Source organism: Myotis yumanensis, unplaced genomic scaffold (assembly GCF_028538775.1).
Source record: "Myotis yumanensis isolate MYYU_CA2020_CCGP unplaced genomic scaffold, mMyoYum1.0.hap1 SCAF_2, whole genome shotgun sequence".
Classification (NCBI taxonomy): Eukaryota; Metazoa; Chordata; class Mammalia; order Chiroptera; family Vespertilionidae; genus Myotis; species Myotis yumanensis.
Window position 1 is genome coordinate 149,806,559 of NW_027223753.1, and position 18,296 is coordinate 149,824,854.

An 18,296-nucleotide genomic window follows, 5' to 3' on the forward strand; every position below is an offset into this window, starting at 1 on the left:
GGATCTATAAAATCAAGCTTGTTGAGCTGGAAGACCTGTAGGGGGAGCCTGCCTCCTTAATTATTGGGCTCCAGGTCTGCAGATGCTGAGTCAAGTGCCAGTTAATTCCTAAGGCTCCTTTTGGAGCCCTTGTCTTCAGAATATAAGCTCTCTCCCTTTAACTTTCTGTGTACTTCTTCATTAAAAAGACAGCAGGATAGACACATAGGTCCTTCTTTATGTGAGAATAAAGGTGTGTGCATGGCTTCAGGAGCAGGTCTTAAGCAGGTTATGATATATATATATATATTTGTAAAGATGATACCAATCCCAGCCATAGTTATTTATAGAATTGTGTCTTACATAAGAGTTTCTACTAAATATATTCTGGAAATATTGATATAAACTATTCAAAAAGTCTAGGTTCCTGTTTCCACTGTTTCTGCTCCTACCCCATACTTGAATTCTCTCACTCATCTGCTTCCATTTCTTCCACCCTGCATCTGTCTCATTTTTTAAAATAGAGATTCCAAGTCAGATCATTGTTCTCATTATTTCATGACTTCTTCCCCACCAGAGGCATTCCTGTTCACCTCATCCGCTTTAGTTCCCTCCATTTCCCCTGGCTCCTGTGCGTAAGATCCACCTGTTGTTTAGAGTTAGACCCGTGGTTCTCAGCCCTGCCCCACTGAGGGGCTCATCCCAGAACAACTGAGTTCAAACCCGCAGAGAATAAATTTATGCATCTGAGTGTTTTCAAAGCAACTGAATTGAGCATGCTGTTATACTAAAGGGTATAAGGACATACCCCTTCCTCTATCCTCTGCCCCTCAAGAGTCCCCTTTCACTGGGCCCTTAGTCAGCAGAATGACTAAATGGACCAATGCTTTGATACCCCCAGGACCTTGTCCATGGAAATAATGAGGTGGGCAAGAACAATGGGAGCTTTTCTTCACAGACCCAAGAAAGGATATGGAAGAGAGGAAACAAATACTCCAAATGATCTCTGGTCTCCAAAGTTCAGATTAACATTTACAGCCCACTCTTCATGTGTCCTCTTTGAAGGCAGTACAAACATAGAAATAATAAGCGCAGAAGGGCAAGGACTGACAAGGCTGAGGTAAGGAGGAAAGGAAGTGCCTACAGCATAAAATTTAAGGAGGTGCTCACTCTCAGGTGCCCAGGGTGCATTTACAAGACCCTGAGAGTAAGTGCCTCCTTAAATTTTGTGCCCTAGGAGTCTCCTTACCTCATCCTAGTCCTGGCCCTGAGGGGACATAAATGAGAGCTTCCTAAAGTTATGCTGGGAGAGAGGGTGGCTATAATTATCCTGTTCAGTTGAAGATTTTATAGGCAAAACATAAAGCCTTCTCAGCACACCTTGCCATTACGATTTCTGAATTTGGCATGAGGATTGTCATCTGTCATTAGCCCCCAGTGCTGTGTGCCCCCCAAACATGCAGCTTATAGAGGATTCAAAGGGGGAGTTCTCAACCGAAGAGCAGCAAGTATCTGTTCTTATTAGGAGAAACTGACAATCGTTTTTAGCTGAAAGTCAAGGGTAATGATATTTTGTCTAGTAACATACTAAATACTAGTACCTCTTCATTTCAATCTTTCGTTCATATCTCTCTTTTTACAAGAGATAAATTAGTACTTGTGGAATACCTAGCCCAGAGCTAGCCCACTTGAGTGCTCAATGACTGGTAACTTATTTTTCTCACCAGGAAGATAATGGAACTCAGGAAACACTTTTCACCCGGGATCACCGCATCAGCAAATCCACATTATTTAAAGACAGAGTCAAGCTAGGTGCAGACTATGGGCTCTACCTCTCTCCAGTCCAAATCCACGACGATGACCGGCAGTTCTCTTGCCACATTACAGTAAGGCCTGGCAAAATCTTGAGGAACTCCACCACGGTCAAGGTTTTCGGTAAGAGTGTTTGTTCTCTGGACTCCCCGCCATCCTGTCATCCCTGTTGCCTGCCTCACTTTCCCCCTAGAGAGGAAGCAGCCTGTGACCTGGGGTGCAGCCACGCAAGGCTAGCTATTCAGGAGTTTTGTTTACCTTGATACCTGCCTTCCATGTTGGGGCTGGGGAGGAGGATAAGAAGTGAAAGAATAATGATTCTGTTATTAGATGATTGAAATCACACAATTGGTCAGTTTCCTGGTAACCACTCCCTTACTTACAATTTTAATATTTCCTAAGAATACTGGAAATCTCTTTAATTATAGCTGCCAAAGTATAATTGCTTAGCTGTCTAATTGTCTCAGTTGCTTGCTGCAGCAAGACAGAATAAGGCCAGTGTGAGAATAGAAGGATGATGAACAGAGCTCCAGAGATGCTCTCCGGGCATTGCCCCCATACCGCGCCAAAGCCAGCTGGGGTGAATGTAGGCCAGCTCCTCCAGCAAGGACACCCACAGTAGGGGCCTCTGACTCTGCAGGGTCCAAACTGGGGGGAGAGGGGCAAATGTGAAAATTCTATTTTGTTCAGTGATGCAAGGAAATGCTAATAAACAAAAACTCCTAGCTTTGAATATTTTTTTCATCTTTGTGACTAAGAAATGTGCTTTTTAAAACAGCATTTCTAAATTAAGGCAGAGAGAAAAGCAGTGATGCGGGTGAGCAATTAATTGATTTTGAAAATGAGGTAAAAGAAAAGAAAATAACTTTACAAAACATAAGTCACGACTGACAGAACAAGTACAAAGAAAATCTTTGTTTTTACTTACAATCTCATTGCATTATTATTAGAGGTCACAGAATTCAGTATTTTGAAGGAAATGCCAGCCCTGCAGTTCATAAAGATGGAGTCGCTACAGCCAAGATTAATATAGTTTGAAGCCTCTTGCTTATAGTTTTCCTCTGTCTCTTCCTCCTGCCCTCCTTCCCTCCTTCCTCAGCTCTCCCCATGGACGGGCTAGGAAATAATCAATAGCCCCTGATGGTCAGGTTCATTATGGAGCCTAAACAATGCTCTGTGAAGAGTTGGGAAAGACTTTTCATCTCTTGTATCGATTATCACCCTCAGCGCTCTTACCGAGGTGTGACTGTCTTAGCACAAACATGAAACCAACTCATCTGGTCTTACTATTGGCAAATCAATGAAGGCAGCCATCCGGGATGTGCAAAGAAATATCAATTCTAAATAATGCAATTTGTGTCCCTTTTGACCAAGGGTGTTTGCACTGTAACTTGACCTAATTGCCTTGTCAAATTAAACTGTGTCCTCTTTGCTGCATTAAAATGCTTTCATCTTGGTCTTGACCGCTTCTGACTTTTATATCTCACTCTTTTCACCCTATCTATCTGTACATCTGTCTCAACATTTCTGTTTCTTTTTTGAACTCCTTCCAGTACATGCTTAAAAATAGGAGATTCTGCCTCCTTGTAGATATAATTAGATTTTCCCTGCTTTCTGGACTTTCTCTTTTACCAAATGGACTGGCTAGGTTGTGTTAGAATAGTCTCATCTAGTCTGAACCTATTTGTGGGTGTCACCTGAACATATATCATCATGGCCCTGGCATAGAAGCACAATACATAGTTCATTTAGAATCCACTCTGCATTCCTTGATTATTCCTCAAATAGATGAAGCCAAAAATAAAAATATGAAAACCTCAAAATAAATACCCAAGTGTACCACAAACCCATTCTACATGCCCAAATCCAGCTCTTTTCTTCTTCCTGACAATGCCTTTACTCTCTAACAGACCAGAGATTGGACGTTTGCCCAGCTCCTCTGTGGCTTCCTGCATCTCTCTCACTCGTCTCCTTTAACTTTCCTTTCCTTAGTGGTAAGTCGCCTGCCATCACAAATTCCTGCTCCTCAGCTCTAAATCTGATTGTCCTGAGCTTCGAAAATAATCTCTACCACCCCTGCAATTTTTAGTAATTGTTCTTTCGTAGGGGTCCTTTATTCTACAGTATTTGTTGCCAATAGAAGGTCAGAAATGCCCCTCCTCTCCTCAGTGTTTTAGGGTTGTATTTTGGTTTGGGTTCTCCTGAAAGAAAGCAAGGAGAGGAGGATTTGGGTTGAATTCCTTTGTCTGAGAGGTAATCCGCTGAAACATCAGAAGAAGAAGGAAGATAATAGAATGTACATGATCAAGCTGTGGGTTTGGAGCTCGAACCCCTGGGGAACTCTGGAAGAACACACATCAGAGGCAAGGAAGCTGAGGTATTAGGCACCAACTCCCCATCTGTTATCGCCACAAACACTCTGGGATTTCTTGTTTGCCCTGCTTGTGGACTCAGCGTGCTCCCCGAACCCCAATAAATCCTTAGGAGAGTATCACATTTGCCCTTACTTAGTGAGGTCTCTTGACCAGCAAGTAAAGGCAAATGTCAAGTGGATTTGCAGGCATTAACAGCACCTGTGACAGGGTCTTAATATTTCAATATTTTCTCAACTGGTTCATAGACGGCTTTGTCTGCTGTACTCAAGAATTTACTTGAGCCCAATCAGAGTGGCTCAGTAGTTGAGCATTGACCTATGAACCAGAAGGTCATGGTTCAATTCCCAGTCAGGGCACATGCCCAGGTTGTGGGCTCCATCCTCAGTGTAGTACATGCAGGAGGCAGCCGATCAATGACTCTAATCATTGATGTTTCTATCTCTCTATCCCTCTCCATTTCTCTCTGAAATCAATAAAAATATATTTAAATTTTTAAAAAAGAATACTGACTGGTTTGGCTCAGTGGATAGAGCATCAGCCAGCAGACTGACGGGTCCCAGGTTTGATTCTGGCCAAGGGCACATACCTAGATTGCAGGCTAAATCCCCGAGAGTGTGTGGGAGGCAACCAGTCAGTGAGTCTCTCTCACATCAATGTTTCTTTCTCACTGTCTCTCATCCTCCCTTCTACTCACTCTAAAAAAAAAATAATGGAAAAATATCCTTGGGTGAGGATTAACAAAATAAAAATAAAATGAAATTATAAAAAATTTGTAAAGAACTTACTTGAAACCACTTAAGTTCAACATGATATAGTTAATACCTACTTTTGATTGGGCTCTGTTAAGTGCTTGAGATGAAGAGATGAATAAAACAGCCTGGCTTTGAGGCATCTATACTTTAGCAGGATAACAAAATCATTGAAATATTTCCTAATAGTTTCTAGTACCAAACAACTGAAATATAAAGTGTCTTTCCTGTCCCTTTCAGAGGCCTATACATTATACTGTATTTCTGTCCCTCCTCTCCTCCACAGTCCCCTTTTCACCTGACTCAGTAGTAATCATAATTCAACTATCAATTAGATATAGCAAATTTCAAAAGCTTCCTCTTATTCCCCAAGGTTGGGTTAGCAGTTTCTCTTAAAAGCTTTCTTCAAATCCTATATGTCCTCAATTATGGTATTTATCTCAGCGTTTTCTAATTTCTTGTTTATGTATCTGTATTTTTCAAGAAAATATAAATACTTTTAGCACAGTGAAGATTATTTGCCCACCTTTGTTTCCTAAAAATCTAACATTCTTCCAGGCACACAGTGAGAGTTTAATATATTATAAATGACGAATTTTTTACACACACACACACACACACACACACACACACTAGTAGTCAGGTAAGATGTCATTGCGTGCCACTAACTGTGTTTTCTTTGCCTTTAAGCTAAGCCAGAAATCCCCATGATTATGGAAAATAACTCCATGGATGTCTTGGGAGAGGTGAGTCACATTAAAGCCTTTGAAAATTTATAGTATAACACACCGAGGTTACATCGTTGTCCAGAACATTTTTCCAAAGGATATTACTCTTTGGCCCTCAGCCAATTAATTTCTGGTGAGGTAGAAGGGAAGTTGAATTGAAGCTGGAAACCTAATGGGCATTCTTACTTTCTGACTTTGGGCTCTCAGAGTATGTGATCTGTGGTCCTGAGTCCTTATTTTTTCTGGAAAAAAAAAGTTTCAATAGCTTAAATTTCTTTTTAATAAAAATTGAAGTAGAGTGTGAAGGAAAAGTAGGGCAGAGAGCAGTGTGAATCCTGGTGAAAGAATGAGTTTTATGCTCAGCTGACATTTAATTTGTTCAAAGCCATTTCCTGTACCAGCTTTCCCATTGTTTTTATTTTGAAGTTAACAAGAAGAAAGCTGTCCTTATGTACTCCTCAGAGCCCGGCTATTTCTTAGCAGCAGGAGAAAGGGCAAGAGAAAAGGGGAAGTAAAGTAGACCCTCTGACTTCAGTTTCTAGTAGGTAGTTCCCAGCCTCTAATCACCTGGAATCTGAGCTCAGAGCTCACTTTCCAGCTCTCATCTTTGCTGGCTGTGACCTTGGGCAAGTTATTTCACAGCTTTGTAGTCAGTTTTCCCACTCATATAGAGGAGATTAGATGGGTATCTGCACATTGTTGTTTTTAAGAATTAAATGAAATAACCTATGAAAAGTTCTTAGTAGATAGTGTGGCATATATTAATTGCTCAATAAATATCATTTTGTTGTTTTGTTCATATTACTATTATGTATGTTAATCAACTGTTTTGTGGCATTATGATTTTATTCAAGCTTTCCAAACTCCAAATAAAAAATATTCTCATTAACTCTCCTATTTCCTATTACATGGGATGAGAGAAAATTATACTTATATTCTAGTCTCTTCTAGCCCCAAGAACACTAAATTACTTATGATTTCTAGTCCTGCTGAATATCAGTCATGTAATTTGACAGTTGAATTATAGCTCAGGCTCTGTGGGATGGTTTTAGATGAAATATATATATATATCTCAAGTATTTGTGTCTTTTGCTGATTTTATGTATTAGTCTTTTAGATCATTGCTATTGAAGTTCTGAGCATATAGGAAAATATTTATTTTAAATTGTTCTGTCACAATTAATTCCTAATTTTATCAGTGGACTTCATTTCATTAATTTTAATAAAACCAATAATCTAGTGGTATAATATTTGGTAGGTATTTTGTTTCTTATAAAGACTTCTTATAGGTTCTTGGTACCAGTGTTTATAGGTAATATTACTCAATTAGATATGTAACCATAAAGTTGGACCCCAAAATTCCAATTTTTTAAAAAAGGACTTTGTCTTACATGTTATCAAATTTCCTCTTCTGTACCAAGCTTGCCTAGGTGCTGAGAGGGAAAACAGGAGAAACTTACTTCCTGAGGAATTAGTGAATAAACTCTCACCAAATCCATCTAACCAGCTACAGGACACGGCTTGTCTATGGATCTTTTAACATCTTGCCAAATATTAATGATTCCTCACTCTGATATTTTTATAATCCCCATTGTATTTTCAATAAGTTATGAACTCTGTAAAACCCTGCCAGCGAGTCTCAAAAAAAGGTAGGGTATCTGTCATTTTACAGGCGAGAAATTGAAGCCTGTAGAGTCTGAACAACTGGCTGAGTCACTACTAAAGGGCCAAGCTGGGGTGAGAATTTAGCATGCCCACATCCAGGCCAGGTGGTACAGTGAAAGGAGTCAGCTCCAGGGGCAGGTAGAACTACTGTCAAATCCTTATTAGACCACTTGCTAACTACATATCCTCACCAAGTAATTAATCCCCATGAGTCTCAGCCAACTCACCTCTAAAATTAGGGTCATAATACATATTTCTCAAAGTTCTTAGGTGAATTAAATTTATGCACAGTAATGAAGTACATGGCACACTGTAATGTCTCAGGAATATTTCTTTCCTCCCCAGTATTTATCTTTCACTCACTCTCTTTCACCAATTTCTTCCTCTGCATTTATATTCATAAATGTACTATGTGATTGAGACAGTGTGGGATAATTAAAAAATGGAACATAGATTGTGGAACCTGATAGACCTGGGTTAAAGTCTTATCCATCACTTATTGACTTGACCCTGGAATCTCATTTCCTTAGCTTCCTCATCATTGATCCCAACCTCACAAGGGTGAAGTATGGATCAAATGGGAGCACATATGCAAAGTATCTGCCATCTGGCTACCATAGGTGTTGGGCAGTGGTAATTTTCTATGCCCTCCCTTCATTCCTTAGGAATTAACTCTAAGTCAACATGAACATGTGAAATGCCTACTATGTGCTACATATTACTACACAAGCAGCACTCAGTGTTAGAGCAATGGGCATTTGGTCAGCTGTGAGTAGTTTTTCCAGCGTTACTAAAGTTATAAAGTTTTTAAATATATTTTATTGATATTTTACAAGGAGGAAGGAAGAGGGACAGAGAGTTAGAAACATCGATGAGAGAGAAACATCAATCAGCTGCCTCCTACACACGCCCCACTGGGGATGTGCCCGCGACCAAGGTACATGCCCTTGACCAGAATCGAACCTGGGACCCTTGAGTCCGCAGGCCGACGCTCTATCCACTGAGCCAAACTGGCTAGGGTTAAAGTTATAAAGTTTATGGCTAATGTAGTTTTCCTGTAAGATATAAAAGTTCCCAAATTATTGTAACAATGATGCCTCTCAGGCTTATACAGGCCAGGGGTGTCCAAGTGTCACACCTGTGACGGATATTCTTGTGTGTTCCTGAGAGGGAGGTTCCACCAGAGTTCCAATATGGCACAGAGCCTCCCTTCATAGCTGAGATGGAAAAGGGACCTTCAGCTTAAACTTCAGGGCCCCACCACGTAGCAGATTTTTACATTAGAGCAAAAGATGCTGAACCAATGAGCCCCTCAGCCCAGAGCCCCTGGCCCTCTAACCCAGCTCCAATGATGCAGCTAAAGAAGGCACAAGAGAGACGCATGAAAATTCCAGAGCTGACTCAACAATGCAGTCTCTCTGCAAGCTGCATGTTTCTCATTAGGCCTGTGCTTCATACTTTAACTCAGTCATCTCCATAGGTCATGTTCTTGTCATTCTTAACCTTTGTTATATTTGAAAAAATTTAGGGGGGGGGATATAAAGAAAACTACCTAGCATGAAACATAGGAAACAAAAGCAGTTGGGCTTAAACATGCCTAAGGAAGAAAAGAATAATAAGAACCATATAAAACAGACACCATAACCTAAAAGCACATATTGGAAAGGAAAGCTCTAGTTGCTGTTTACAGAATTTGATATTTTGTTTATTTAACTTTGGTTTTGTAAAAGCCCAAATCTTTGAGGATTCCTTGACCTTCTTAAGAAACATTCCGTGTGTGTGTGTGTGTGTGTGTGTGTGTGTGTGTGTGTAAGATTAGGTATTGAGGGCCCTTTTCTTTTTTTCTAGCATATTGTAGCACAATAAGTCTCTGAGTCCAAATGTATGGGCATGAGTCTGCCAGCCACCATCATCCTTGCAGTGGTGAGGGCCTGAGCTTTCACCCCACCTGGGGAAGGCCTCAGAGGGCAACCATACCCAGTGGGGAAATCACATGGGAAGTGAAATCTTTAACATCAGTCAGGTTTCTAGGGAAGAGGGGAGGGGAAGGGATTTACAGGACTGCATTACAGCCTGGGTTTTTCACAAGCCTGGTGATTGAACTGTGTTTGTCCCACAAGCAGCTCACAGGGAAGACAGATCTGGTTGTTAGAGCTGCTGATGGAGTCTAAGAAAAAGCAATAAGAGGGAGCCATGTAGGTGAGGACTGAACTAGGCAAGACACCATTATATGAGGATCTTGTCCACTTTCAGGAAGCACAGTGCCCACAGAGTGCTTAGACTACCTACAAAATAATGAAATGCTACCATCTTTAGCTCCTCTTATCTTTCCCAGCTTTCACCATTCTGTTTTCCCTATTCCCAGCCCAGTTTTTTTTTTTTTAAAGTTCTAGAGGAATCATCCAAAGCAACAGTCAGCTCTAGCTCAAAGACCAGAGTAATTTCCACCTTGATTTTATTCTATTCCTGAGTTAACATTTTAGGCATATCTTTAGCAATGCAGGGACTTTTTCTCTTCCTATGGACTATTAGTCACCCTTTCTTCAAAACATCTCTGAAAATTGAATGATGAAGAGTTTTAAAAACTCTGAGAACAATGGATGGATATGCAGTTAGCATTTCAGAGGTAGGGATAAAATCCAAAACTTACTGCTCAAATGGACAAGTGGTCTGTGTGTTCTGTGGAAAGAAAATAAAAGCAACTGAACTCATTAAAATTGACCTCAGAATTTAACAAAATGTTCTGTCCTTCACTCTCCCAGACAGCCATGGTCTCTTTTATCTTCCTGTGGTGAATTTTGCCTAGGGAGCTGTCTCTCTTCTCTCATCTTTTCATGTTTCTTTATCCCTTTTTCTTTCTTTTGAACTTTTCTGCCTCTGGTACATATTTTTTCTATTTACCCATCTATCATTTTCTTTTTCTTTTTGGCTTTCTTTTATCTCTCTCTTCTTCACTAACTCCTTCTCCCTTAACAGACCTTAATATGAGACTAGATTACATTTTTAACTATTTATGAATACATTTTTATGTCATCTATTTCTTTAATCCTCACCCGAAGATATTTTCCCATTGATTTTTAGAGAGAGTGGAAGGGATGGGGAGAGACACACAGAGAGAAACATTGATTGGTTGCCTCTCGCACGTGCCCCAACCAGGGCCGGGTATCGAGCCTACAGCCACAGTATGTGCCCTTGGCCAGAGTCAAGCCCTGGATTCTTCAGTCCATAGCCCGATGCTCTATCCACTGAGCCAAACTGGCTATGGCTATGTTCTCTATTCTTAATATTTAATTCAAATGAGTTATAAAGTCTTTCATTCTCTCTGCACTAGTTATGCATTAATCATTTCTGTGTTAAGTTGTTGAAAAGACAAGATTCAGACAGATTAGAGTGATGGAACAGCTTTAATATAAGCAGGTGTCATAGCACTGCCACAGTGGGAGAAAGGTATACATCGGAAGGGTCTGGAGACCTCAGGCTCAAGCTTCTTTGTCCTTCCACTGCTCAGTTCCACAGAACAAGCTTTGTATCCAGTTCTCAAATCACCACCAGGTGCATGCAAACACCTCAGCCCCAGGAAGCCCCAGCTCTGCTCCTGGTGGGACTGGCCAGGCAGGCACATTCCAGCTACTGGACCAGCCTCAACTGTCAAAACCTCCAGCTTTACCAAAACCAAGTGCTAAGCATACATCCCAGTATTTTCACTCATCAGTGCTGACAGGCTGGTACATTGTGACCCAGAACAACTCACAGACCCATGGTGTGACACAACCTCTATATTTACTCAGTGTATTTTAAAGTTTTAATCAGTACAACACTAGGAACCCCGTAGTTAAACATTTGCTTAATTCAGAACTTGCTGATATTAACACATAGTATGCAAGCTTTCTCCTAAAAGCAAAATCCCACTAGATTGCCTTGCTGTATATTTAAGCTGGAACTAAAATGGCTCTTTGCTAGGAATCTAAAGTCAATGTTTTCAGAACAGATTTCCCCAAGCCAGGTTTAAACAAAATGGAAGGGGTGAGCTGCTGCCAGCTGGTCTGCCTCCCTCTGGCGGTCCTCCCTCTCTGCCCTCACCTTCCATTTCATCTCCAGGATGGCCCTTTCCACCTCCTCCACAGCTCGCTCTCTCCTTTCCACAGCCCTCTCCCGCCATTCCACTGCCCTCTCCCTCCTGAGAAGGTCCTTTTCTCTTTGGCTGGCCCATAAAGCCAGGGCCCCCACCTGCTCCAGGAGCCTGGCCCACTCGCCCTCGATGCCCATGGGGATCTGCGGCCCTTGGCCCCTCGGGTCCTGGCGCTGTGCTGCCTGACCATGGCCACCCTTCTCCAGTTCCTCTCTGTGCATGCTCTTCAGGTGCTTCCACAGGGCTGTGGTGCCCACGTTCACCCCGGGGCCACGGCTCACCTGCCGGCCACATAGGCGGCAAGTGGCATATTGGTTGGGGTGGTGCCCAGCACGAGCAGGAGCCAGGTGGAAATACTCCCAGGCCTCGGAAAACCGGGTCCCCTTGTTGTGGGGCACTGGGGTGGGCATGGCACTCACAAAAGGGCCAACCAGTTCTCCCATGTCATGGATCTCCTCCTCCTCCTTCATCAGTAACTCCCCTTTTGCCATCATCCCGGTTCTCTCCTCTTCCTCCTCTTCCCGCCTCATACTGTCTCCTCTTCTACAGCTTTTCTTGAGCTAAAAGTCTCAGTTGAGCCACAGCTAAGGCTAACTGCGTACCTGGAAAGGAACTGTGGCAACTCTTGGGGTTTCACAGTAATGGTCAAAGGCTGGCCACACCTGTCTGGTGTGATGTTTTCTCCTTTCTGCTTCACTGGAGAGTCAGGGTGAGTCAGAGCCAAGCAAAATGGCCTCTGAGGCTCCCCTGCACATTCCCTCTGTGCCCCGGATGTGCTGATCCCTCCTTGGCAAAGCCAGAGTCAAAGCAAATTAGTGCAACAATTGCAAAGCTGTTCTCCATCTACATCCACCACGCCACGGTGTCTTTGAATGTTGAAAATTTTTAGGTTTTCTCCCAGCTGCTTCCACTGTCTCTGTGCTCCTAGATCCTGTAAAATGTGTTTGGAGGTAGGATGAACAGCCTCAATGTCCAGGCTGTTCAGGACGCCCAAGGCTGGGGCTTCCCCAGGTCTCTCTCAGTGTGGGTAGCAGCAAGCAAGGACAGATGCTGATGTGAGACTTATGTTCCCAGGCACTGTTGCAACAAGCAGTCAGCAGCTACAATGCCTGCCAGGGTCCGGGTAATAAAGTTCCTAGTGAACGGTCAGTTTATCCCTCCAGAGTCCTCTGGGGCTGGGATTCTAAGAAATCCGAACATCAGGCTTAGCTGTTTTCAGCGGGAGGAGCTGGCAGTCACGGAGGAGGAACAGGTGAAACTTCTCCACAGGCTCAGTGTCGCTTGTGGTCCTGAGCAAGCAGCTCAGCACGCTCCACCTTCCCCGGCACCATCACCTGCAAAGCCAACAGCTGATAAGACCTTCCTGACAGCAGCTGACTCCAGATGTTTCGCTTATTTACTACATTTTAAGGGTTTTAAAAACAATGAAAATCATATTACATTTTAAAAGCAGCCTGACCTCTGATTCCTTATTTGGGTCATTTCTGAAGGGAATAAGAGCCTTATTCATCAAGCTTTGCAACCCCCAACAGCTGGGAAACACCCACCAGCCACAAGTGATTACTTACTGGCACCAGAGGCTCTGGTCTTGTCTCCAGTGGCTCCCTTGCAGGGTGAGTGCTCTGTGCGCCTTGAATAGTTAGTTATTAGTTATTGACTCCTGCCCCAGAGGAGGTACCTCCAGTTCCTGTTCCCTCCTACTTTCGGAGGAGCCTTGTTCCCAAATGGGTGTGTCCCTGCCTGCGGGTTTTTCTGCAACACAGTCACAAATGCAAACTTTTTCTCCGCCCCTTCCAGCACTAAAAAGATGTTCCTGGCAAATGTCATGTAGTAAAAGAGTGAATCCAGTACCTACACGTCGTAGTTCCGTTTCCAGATGACTAGATCGTCTAGCTTTCAAGCCAAGGAGATTTAACGGGAAAGGGGTGAATGTGGAGAGAAGCCACATGCCTCAAGGGCATCTATGGTTTCAAATATTTTGCCCAATTGTCAGACCAAGAGTCTCAATTTGGTTTAGGAACTATAGATGTAAATTCAGTAAGTAAAAAGCCAAAGAACTTACAGGAAAGGGAAGATTAAGTAGAAGAAAACACCCCAGTTCAAATAAATATAGCCAATTGAGAAAAAATTTGGATTTGCTTTATATTATATAATGTAACTAGAATTGGAAAAGTGGAAATGTGATTAGCTCCTTCTCTCACTTGGAGTAGAATAAAGGGATAATCACAATTTAAGCAAAAAATATATTTTCATTCGTATTATAAATAAGTGAAAAATATGCCAAGAAGAAATAGGAAGAAAATAATTGAGTTATAGGGAAAAGATAGAAATAGGCAGAGTAGCCCTAACCGGTATGGCTTAGTGGATAGAGCGTCGGCCTGCGGACTGAAAGGTCCCAGGTTCAATTCCGGTCAAGGACATGTACCTTGGTTGCAGGCACATCCCCAGCAGGAGATGTGCAGGAGGCAGCTGATCGATGTTTCTCTCTCATCGATGTTTCTAACTCTCTATCCCTCTCCCTTCCTCTCTGTAAAAAATCAATAAAATATATTTTTTTAAAAAAAGAAATAGGCAGCGTAAAAAACAAATAGAGCCTGAGAGTAAAATTCCAAATGAAAAGGAATGAGGTGAAGGTGGGAGGAAGACTCCAGATAGGAATGAAGAGTTGGTAAAGACATAGGGAAATTTTCTTTTGAAGTTTTTCTTTCTAGATTAAGAAGCTAAATGTTTTCAAAGTGATTCTTTGCAAAGCCCTTTGGAAAAGGTTTTGTCCAAATTTAGGGAAACTAATTATGGGTTAACTGAAAAATGGTCACCATTTCAGTATTTCATCTGTGGAAATAAGGAAACGGTCAGTCTTACAGCCAGATTTAGATCTCTTTCTCCTGACTCCTCAATCTCATAATGCTCCAACCATCCACTGGCTTCCCTCTGCTTCCAGGACAATGTTCCCAGCTCACATCTGGCCTAGGAACCCATTCCATCCACCCAGCTTTGTGAATTCCCCACTACTTTCCAACAGAGACCACCTGTAGTCTGGGCTCATCTCTTCCCTGTCCACAAAATTCAACTTTGTTCTCTAAGTTACTTTCAGATTTCACTCTTCTCTGAACTCCTACAGAAATTTCCAAATACATTTGGCACGTATTACACAATTCTTTGTGCTATTCCTCACTTATTCCAGGTGGACTTAGAATAATATGTTGGGGAAATAAATGATTTGGCTTGTCTCACTGAGGCAACAGGCACACAAAGAGTGAGCGAATGATTTAATTTAGAGTAGAGGAACAGGTCTCTGTGTGTGCTTGTATGTGTGTGCATGTAGACTTTTGTGCATATTTACTTCTTATTTTTTTAAATGTAACATGTTTTTTCATACTCATTTGGACCAAGTAGAAGTTTCCAAATAAAGACAGTGGCTGGGACTGCGGCCCAGGAGAGGAACAAGCCACCTACCCTGTGGTCCCGGGTGCCCTGCAGCACAGGCCGGGAGAGAGACAAGCCACCCGCTCCACGGTCCTGGGTGCCTGCAGCTGGCCAGAGGGAGAGAATCTTAAGTCCTGGGTTCAGGGCAAGGCAGAGGCAGTTAGGGGTGATCAGACCGGCAGAGGAGCAGTTAGGGGCGATCAGGCAAGCAGGCAAAGGGGTTAAGGGTGATCAGGTAGGTAGGCAGACAGGCGAGCGGTTAGGAGCCAGCAGTCCCAGATTGTGAGAGGCAGTTAGACATCCCCCAAGGAGTCCCAGATTGGAGAGGGTGCAGGCCGGGCTGAGGGACCACACACCCTCCCCCCTGCACAGATTTTGTGCACCGGGCCTCTAGTTGATATAATAATACTCCATTTCCTATAACTTTAACATCATAGAGATAATCATCAATCTTTGGCACTTTATTGGATTAAATAAACTGAATTATTTTTTCTTTACTTAATAGGAATATATTTTAGGGGACCTATTTTGCTTTTGATTTTTTCAGGACAGAAAGTGAAGCAATTTCACAGATCTGCATTCTTGCCACTGCATGTATCTCCACTGTCAAGTGTTGAATGAGTGGGAAAATGAGAGCTGCAATGTTTTATCCTGCCCATCTTGGATACACAACAGATAAATTCCTCTGAAAGTTTTACATATTTCCTTGAGATTTTTGTAGTGACATACTGAAGTATGCTACACTGCACCTCAGTAGGATCTCACCAGAGAAATGTAACTTAGTATGTTTAAATTTTGTTTCTCAGCTCTGTAGAAGGTCCAGACTCTTTGGGGCTAACTAGCCTGTGGGGAAATTGGTACGCTGAGCATCACATACAGCTAACGGTTCTTTATTAGTTAACTAGTATATTCATCAATTGGGAAATATTGGGCTGGTAATGTGTAAAACTACACACATCTCTTGATGAGAAAGCAAGTAATTATAAATGGAATTATTATTTTTCAGTATCTCAGATAAAATAATGAGGATCCAATAAGTCTTATTGGATATTTTAACCAAGCTATTGAAGAAACCACCATCTCACAAAGAACAAACGCAGTATTGAAAATAAAACATAACTAATCCTACCTCTAAACTTTCTAGTTGTGTGACATAAACAACCTGTTCTTCTATTTCTCTCTTATTTCAATACAACGTGTTTTACCAGGAGATATTTGGGACTGGGATTGAGGTAATATAGTTCCCAATTTGTGCTATCAACTACACCCCACACCCTTTAGCTAGTTTGTGATTCTGTGCCTTGGTTTTCCCATCTGTCAAGTGACAATAATAAGGTGTATCTTTCCTATCCTATAGTATTAATATAATAAAATGAAAATGGATTAAGGAAAACTCTCTACAAGTCAAAAGTGAGATACTTATAGTAAAGGGTTTCTGTGGCCACTGCTACAAATAATATTTTATGTTGTGCTGCACTCAGCATGGCCAGGGCTAAACCTGAGGCGGGAGGGAGGCAGAAGGATTAAAGAAGACAGACAAGAGAATAAAGCTGGGGCTAGGTAGGACGCTGCTCTCAGATGGAGAGACAGTGCCACAGCCTGCAAGCCGAATCTTTATTTTATAGCCAGATCCCAGGAGACAAAGTAAGGGCGTGGTCAAGATGTTTACAATGTTCTCGGGGGTTCGAATCTACTCAATTACATGCACCTGAACTCTACCAAGCTTTGTTTTGGCAGCACTTGCTACACATCCCGCAGCCTACATCACTCAGCCACCTGGGACCACAGGTTTAGACCATGAGGGCAAGCTTACAATTATAGTCCCAGCTTTGCCCTTCAAGCTGGGACTTGCATGTGGCTTTGCCATGAGAGAACTGCGCCCTCTCATTAGTCCAAGGCTTGAACCTGTCTAAACCCTGTAGCCACTCTCTACATTATATTATTTGGGGGATGGAAATAACCAAAGTGTAGCATTTATTCTAACAGAATATTCTTCTCTGGCCTCTGCCTGTTAGAGCTTCTTCCTTTTATCTTTTCATTTCCATTTACTACTATTTTATTCTGCCTGTGCAGAGCTGTGATTTTCCTTTTACAAAACCAATAATCCAGATTTGCAACACCAGTATTGTCCTGGATTCTAGCCATTAATTTATAACATCTTTATAAAGAGAAAGTCTATTTGTAATTCAAATTTTCACACAAACTCTTAAAACATGGCATTGTTAAAAGTGGAGAAAATGTTTTCTGCCAATTTACCTTTTGTGAGGGTTGGTGGAGATGTAAGGGGCATTCCTTACTTCTGAACTTGCAAATAATTCTTCCTGTGTCTTGTATTTACACCCAGAGAACATTTACCTGCTCACTGAGGAATGTATTTCCTACAGCAAATCTCACATGGTTTATAGACAGAAGTTTTCCTCAAGGTGAAAGAGAAGGTAAGGAAATCATTCAATGGAAATGGGTTTGGCAAAGAAAGAAAACAAAAAACAATAGAAATTGAGGTTGCTTAAGTTTTTCTTGGCATTTAAGGACAATTCCCATTCCAAAAAAAAACAGCCACTTTAAATGCCACTTTCTGATACTCATCTGGCTCCTCCAAGAGGATGGGGGTATTATTTCCCAGGATGTGAGAAATACACTTGACTTCATCAACTTATATATAAACACTAATGTTTTATTTCACTGTTAGTAAAAGCAGAACTTTTAGATGAGGGCAAAAAGTTTAATTCAACATACATTTAGTAATAATTTCATATAATTCAATTAACTTAGTACCACTGCTTTAAGTCAATAAATGAGTGATTTCTACATTTTCTTATAAGGACCTGGGTGGAGTGGGGTTGGGGGCAGGGGAGGGAGGGCACTGAAGGAAGTGCACATAGAGAACTTGGCTCCGTGACAAGGAACATGCTCACCTGGAGGATTAAAAGTTCCTGGGGCAGGAACACATTGAAATAAGCTCAGGTGAGACTACACAAAGCTATATTTTTCACAGGTGATAAACATGACCACCTTTGCTGGAACAATTCCAGCCATCCCCTGCCTGGCACAATAGCCTTTCTCCTGAGTCATTTCTCCTCAACGTGCAACATATTTTCAACAGTAACTGAACCACACAGTTACTGCATTATTTTTTTAAAATAATGAACTTAAAAGTTGGTGTTCATGAATCATTGTGTTAATGCACTTGATTCATTTTGAAACTACTATTGGTTTTGTTATTAGTTCCCTTTAAAACCAGTTCACTCACCATAATGACAGGATGCAATCCTGATAATATCTGTTAAATGTCATTATAGATATGTTCTCCTGTTAAATAAGCCCTGTTTGATGTGTCCATTATGTTACTACAAACTAAAGGGGTTGGTTTGCCTACTCATCAAAGCCCAATATGACATGAATGGTAGTTTGCAGCAAAGAACGTACAGTAAAG

The 18,296-nt window shown here is 41.8% G+C and overlaps 2 protein-coding genes across 5 annotated transcripts in view; one reads left to right on the forward strand and one right to left on the reverse strand.

Moving 5' to 3' along the window:
* Window positions 1–18,296, forward strand: part of CD96 (CD96 molecule) — a 90,241-nt gene that overhangs the window by 26,917 nt on the left and 45,028 nt on the right. For all 4 annotated transcript variants that reach the window (XM_070403542.1, XM_070403543.1, XM_070403544.1 and 1 more), the window contains exons 4-6: window positions 1,707–1,914; window positions 5,606–5,661; window positions 17,208–17,298. In XM_070403542.1, the coding sequence (XP_070259643.1) occupies window positions 1,707–1,914; window positions 5,606–5,661; window positions 17,208–17,298 (355 nt within the window). The remainder of the gene's footprint in view (window positions 1–1,706; window positions 1,915–5,605; window positions 5,662–17,207; window positions 17,299–18,296) is intronic.
* On the reverse strand, window positions 10,715–13,074 carry ZBED2 (zinc finger BED-type containing 2). The gene is made up of 2 exons (XM_070403541.1): window positions 13,006–13,074; window positions 10,715–12,771 (listed from the first exon to the last, which is right to left on the reverse strand). The coding sequence occupies exon 2, from the start codon at window positions 11,965–11,967 to the stop codon at window positions 11,314–11,316; it is 654 nt and encodes a 217-aa protein (XP_070259642.1). The 5' UTR covers window positions 11,968–12,771; window positions 13,006–13,074; the 3' UTR covers window positions 10,715–11,313.